This window comes from Littorina saxatilis, linkage group LG4 (genome assembly GCF_037325665.1).
Source record: "Littorina saxatilis isolate snail1 linkage group LG4, US_GU_Lsax_2.0, whole genome shotgun sequence".
NCBI classification, from domain to species: Eukaryota; Metazoa; Mollusca; class Gastropoda; order Littorinimorpha; family Littorinidae; genus Littorina; species Littorina saxatilis.
The window spans coordinates 6,796,763-6,802,684 of record NC_090248.1 but is presented as its reverse complement, the minus strand read 5'-3'; the positions used below and the strand labels follow the sequence as shown (position 1 = coordinate 6,802,684).

At 41.0% G+C, this 5,922-nt stretch overlaps 1 protein-coding gene across 1 annotated transcript; it reads right to left on the bottom strand.

The window, feature by feature from the left end:
* Positions 1-800: 800 nt before the first annotated feature.
* Positions 801-5,033, bottom strand: LOC138963842 (uncharacterized). The gene is made up of 2 exons (XM_070335695.1): positions 3,823-5,033; positions 801-2,101 (listed from the first exon to the last, which is right to left on the bottom strand). The coding sequence occupies exon 1, from the start codon at positions 4,986-4,988 to the stop codon at positions 3,867-3,869; it is 1,122 nt and encodes a 373-aa protein (XP_070191796.1). The 5' UTR covers positions 4,989-5,033; the 3' UTR covers positions 801-2,101; positions 3,823-3,866.
* Positions 5,034-5,922: the final 889 nt, after the last annotated feature.

Genomic DNA, 5,922 nt, shown 5'->3' with positions numbered 1-5,922 from the left:
ATAAGGGACCTTACTTTCCATGCATTCTACAGGGTGGCCACCAAAAACAAAATGCCACCTTCTGTAAACATATGCAAGGTATATGAAAAGAAACTGTTAAACAGAAAACAAAACGAGCAACCACTGATTGATAAAACACAATATTGCTATTTCATATGTTACGTGGATTTCCATTGGTCAATTGGGCAACACTGAGCTCAGTGCAAAAGTGATATCGACGACATTTACGTCGATATCAGTTTTGATATCGACGACCTCTTTATTGCTTCCCCACTTCAAAAACAAAAACAAATAAATATATATGAAAGTGTAATTATCCCAGAATTTAGTTGAGCAAGTGACTAAAGACTTTTTGAAAGAAAAGACATTTTGAAATACTGAAAAGTACAAGAAAAGAGTGAACAAAAAGAAATAATAATCAGAGGGAGGGATATGGAACAGCCAAAACTGAGACAAATACTTTTATAATTTCTTTACAGTAAATACAAAATGTCCAGAGAATTGAAAGGACAGACGAGGCTTACCTGGTAAGGTGAAGGCTGGACCTGATTTAGTAGAGGTACACAGACTGCGACGGCTGTTCTAATGATTAGAGAGGACGCATGCGCAACCAATCACCTTTCAGATAACAATATGTTACAAAGTCAAACACATGTTTTGAAATAATTTAGTGCCCTAATTTTATCCCAAATGCGGAGGGAATTACAGTCTCACTTAAGGGTGGGATTAGAACAGCCGTCGCAGTCTGTGTACCTCTACTAAATCAGGTCCAGCCTTCACCTTACCAGGTAAGCCTCGTCTGTCCTTTCAATTTAGTCTCGGTACACAGACTAGACGGCAATTTCTAATGATTTTTTAGAGATTGCCTTTGTGACATATTGCTCAACCTCCAATACAATTTTATATTACATAGAAACTCACCCTAAGCCTTGCAGAAATATGAGTCCAACAGAGACTGCCCCAAATTTACGGTCGCTGCTTTGTGGTAGAAACGTGAAAACGTGGACTCGCTGCTCCAACCTGCAGCTTTGAGGATAACATCCATGGGGACCCCCCGTGATGCTGCAGCTGACGTACTTGCTGCCCGTGTGCTGTGTGCACCAAATACTTGGGTGTCCACATTAGCTCGTGTGAGAACGTCTCTCATCCACCGAGCCAAGGTGTCCTTGCTGATGGGTTTGTAGGGTTTTTGATAGCTCAAAAGCAGTTTGTCTTCGCATCCCCGAAACTCCTTAGTTCTTCGAAGATATTCTTTGAGTACAGACACAATACACAAAGCCTTGTTCTGTGGAAAGGCTAAAAATTCCAGCGGTGCTAAGTGTTTTCCTTTGCGGGAATGTTTTAGCAATACATTCAAATAAAACACACATTTTGAGTTGGAAAGATGCATTGAATTCACTGACAGACTGTGAAGAGTTTGGCATCTTTGCGCAGATAACAGTGCCAAAAGCATTACAAGTTTGTATGACAATTCCTTCAGTGTTATTTGTTCATGTGGATAGTACAATTCCAAATGCTCCAGCACAACATCCACATTCCATGTGGACGCATATTTAGGAAAAGCGGGTCGAAGTTCAAACACACCTTTCACAAACCGTTTCACTAAACAGTGTTCACCAAATTGAGGACATCCTGCAATGTCTAAGTAACAAGATAGAGCCGATCTGGCCGCACAAATGGCACTATAGCCAAGTCCTGCCCTGAACAGTGTTGCTAGAAAGTTGATCGCATCATTCACAGTCGGCGAAACGGTATGTATACCTCTCCTGCACGCATAGCTTTTCCATTTTGCGATATAGGACGCGTAAACTTTCCTAGTTCCCTCTCTCCATGACGAAAAGATGATATTTGAAGCTTGTGCCGAAAGTCCTGACATTCGATATCTGATCCTGAGACTTCGCAAATGATCAACCTTAAGGACTTTCTCAGTCTGTGTTTTTCCTGAAGATTTGAGGGCATGACTAGCAGATTTTCCCTTGCTGACACAAGCACCGGATTGTTTATCAACATCTTTGCCAGTTTTGGATACCACGGTTGACTGGGCCAGTCTGGAACTACTACAACTCCCGTAGCTTTTTCTTTGTTGATTTTGTGCAGCATGCTGGCAATAACACAAAAGGGTGGAAAAGCATAAAAACGTTTATTAGACCATGATAGAGTGAAAGCATTCACCGCTACAGCTTCTGGATCTGGTCTAAATGATACATATTGAGGGAATTTACAGTTTATCCTTGATGCAAACAAATCTATTTCTGGTTTAGCACCCAGAATATCCAGAGCACTTGTTAAAATGTCAGTCTTCACGGCCCATTCTGTATCTAGATTGTGTACTCTAGATTCTTCATCTGCTTCTACATTTTCTATCCCTGGTATGTATGCCGATGAAACCCAAATGCCTCGCATAATGCAAAATGACCAGATTTCCTTAGCAACTGCATTGCATGTTACCGAAATGGACCCCATTTTGTCAACACATGCAATGGCTGTAACATTGTCCATCATAAGCCTGAGATGAATGTTAGTTTTGTCCCTAGCAAAGGTTTGCAAAGACAGCAGTGCAGCTTTCAATTCCAGAATATTGATGTGCTGCTGTGCTTCTTGTTGATTCCATAGTCCACCTGTTCTACCTTGACTACACGAACAACCCCAGCCTTTCTTTGATGCATCAGTGAACATTATGAAATCTGGGTCACCATGATCAGTGTCCACATCATTAACAGATGACATGATATTCTCCCTCCACCATAACATTTCGGTTTTGGCTTCGGCAGAGAACTCCACAGAGGAGTCATAATCATTATTGTTTTGCTTCAAAGCAGCAATTTTATCGTGTTCCATGCATCTGTACCAGAGAGGACCAAATTTCACCGCCTGAAAAGCAGACACTACTTGCCCAATGAACTTTGCGAGTGTTCTTACTGTGGCATACCCCTGATGTAACAGCTCAGTGGCTAGTTTATGTATCCTTTCCTTCCTCTCTGTTGTTAAAGTGACTGTCATGTCCTCTGAATCAATTTCAACCCCAAGATATCTTATTTTATGGGAAGGTATCAAAACAGATTTCACCGGATGCACAACAAATCCTAATTTTTCCAGAAGAGACAATGACTCTTTTACATTTTGCACACATTCTTTTTCAGAATCTCCAAAAAGTAATGTATCATCAATGAAGATTGTTGAAAGAAATCCTAGTCTATGTAACTGGGCCATGACTGGTTTCAGTAACTTTGTGAACAAACGTGGACAGGGTGCTAGTCCGTTTGGACATGCAGTGAAAACAAATACTTCTCCTTTCCAGAGAAACTTCAAATATTTCTGAGATGCTTTATTTACCGGCACTGAAAAATAAGCATCTTTGAGATCCAAAGAACAGAAGAAGCAATTTCTGGTGACTAGCTCCAAAGCTGTCTTCAGTGTTTCCATTTTGAAATGCTGATAAATCATGTTTTCATTCAAATCTCTCAGATTTAAAATTAATCTCCATGTATTATTCTTTTTTGGTCTCACAAAAATTGGAGACAGAAAATCATCCTCCGAGTGATCTGTTTTTCTTATCACCCCTTTTTGTAGAAGTTCGACAATTTCTGAATCAATTGCTGTTGTCTGTTCTTTGGAAAAATTATAGTTTTGAGGATTTTTTCTCTGTACAGGGGTCTCTGTGAAATCAATATTTATCCCTTGTACCATTTCCAAAATGTCTTTATCTATTGAGACTTCCTTCCAAGAGGGAAGGCAGTAACGAATTTGACCTGCTTGAAAATGATCTGCTTGTTCCTGTAATCTATTTTTAATGTTTTCAACTTCATCATAAAACTCCCTCACCTCTTTGTCTTTGCACACATCGGGAGTTTTTGAAACTTCTGTGTCTACTGTTTTCCTCTGAATTTTCCGAATCCCCGATTCTGACCTCTCCCCCGAGCTCTGGGACTGAAAGACTGCCCTCGTTGATTTCCGTATGTGTTCCCTTGACCTAAAAAAGGCCTACCACCTTGCCCCTTGCGCTGGTATGGTTGGAAACGATTGTTGTAGCTTGAAGTGTGCGGAGTTTTCATCTTGTAATTCTCCTTAGCACCTTTGATCGCTTTCTCGATATCCCCGCCAAAAAGCATGTCCCGACTCGGGAGATTTTCGTTTGTGCAAATAGCTGCCATGTCCTTTGGCAGAACGCGAGCTAATTGGTATTTACGGCGGATGCTGAGCTCTTGCTGCGCTGTTCCCAACAGACAGATAACATCACCACACGCGGACAACATCCCATTCAGTTCTGCCCTGAACTTCGTACTCTCTACTGTCACGGTACTACTGCTGTTGTCAGTGCACCCCTCTTTTGTGAAGGTGTGAAGTTTGCTTGTTGCCGTAACAAGTGCTGCGGTTGATTTAGAAATCAGCTTCTGTACATTGAGCAGTCGCGTGTCATTTTGTCTTGCACCTCTGTCGAGGTTTGCTTTCCCTATCACCTCCTCATTAAGGATAGGAGCCTTTATTTCCACACAGTTTGCCGGAATAAGGATACTTTCCATCTTGTCCTTGAGCTTTTGGTCTGGTAATTTGACAGTGAATCTGCTTTTAGTGATGTTTGCGAGCTTCTCATCCACTACACCACCTATTTTCTCTTCAACTTCCAAGTCTGCCTCCATCGCAGCAAAAATATCATCAAGCTGATCCGCTGACTGAGCTGATGCTTTGACACAAAAGTCAAATTCTGATTCTGTTGAAACCTCTGCCACAGAACCTCTGCCGGGGTCAACAATTGCTTCATTTTTCTTCACTTTTTCCACGGTAGCACCGCTGGAACAATCTCCGATAGAAACACCGGTAGCACCGCATGAAACGGAGAAAGACTGATCGCCAAGATCACTGTTTTCAGATTGATTTTCATCATCACCATTGTTACAAAAGAGATCGTCATATTTCGATTCCAGAGATTTCAGTTTATCCAAAAATGGACTCATGATCGACCCCATCAAATCACGCACAGTTTCCACCATTTCATTGTTAATGTTTTGTCCACCACTTGTACTAGCAGACTCCGCATCCTTTGTTGCTGCGGAATCCGCCATCTTCAAAAAATAGAAAACCGGCGAGCGTCCGGCGTGAAATGTAATCATGAAAAATCAGTTCTCACCTTGACTCATCCGAGCTAATGACATCGTCCTCACGAAACAAAACACTCTGAGGCACACATCACAAAGAAAAAAGTTCACCCAACACATTATAATCCAAATGAATAATCCATTTCTATGAGCACTGAAACTTTCTGAAAGCTTCCTGGTAACGCGCGAAACCAAAAGTGATTGGTTGCGCATGCGTCCTCTCTAATCATTAGAAATTGCCGTCTAGTCTGTGTACCGAGACTAAATGAGCAATATATCTAACATTGACTGTCTGTGTGATGATATCTTCTGCTATTGGTCTGTTTCGACAGTGATATCATGTCTCAACAGACCATAGCAGAAGATATCATCACACAGTCAGTCAATGTTGGGTATTATGGAAAGTAAATAATAAGGATGGGTATGAGTGCATAGTTTGTGCACGTAATCACATTTAAACCTCACAGAAAGGAAATCAGAGGAGTGGGCAACAATCACGGCACACAAACACTCTCTTGTCTAGCCTATACATACGACTACTGCTAATCAAGGTTTCAATGTTTCAAGGTTTTATAGTCATGTTTAGATTCTTAGGGGTTTTAAGCTAACGCAATAAACAACTAACCCAAACACATAACATGAAAATGCACGCAGACACAGCGAACAATGAAAAACAAGTCGCGTGAAGCGAAAAACAATTCAGGCAAAAAATATGTGTTGAAGCATCCTGCATGCAACTGAGGTCAACAAAAACAAAAAAAAAGAAAGTCGCGTGAAGCAATATAAAAACATTGAGTCAAGCTGTCAGCATCAAAGTAACAGATTTACA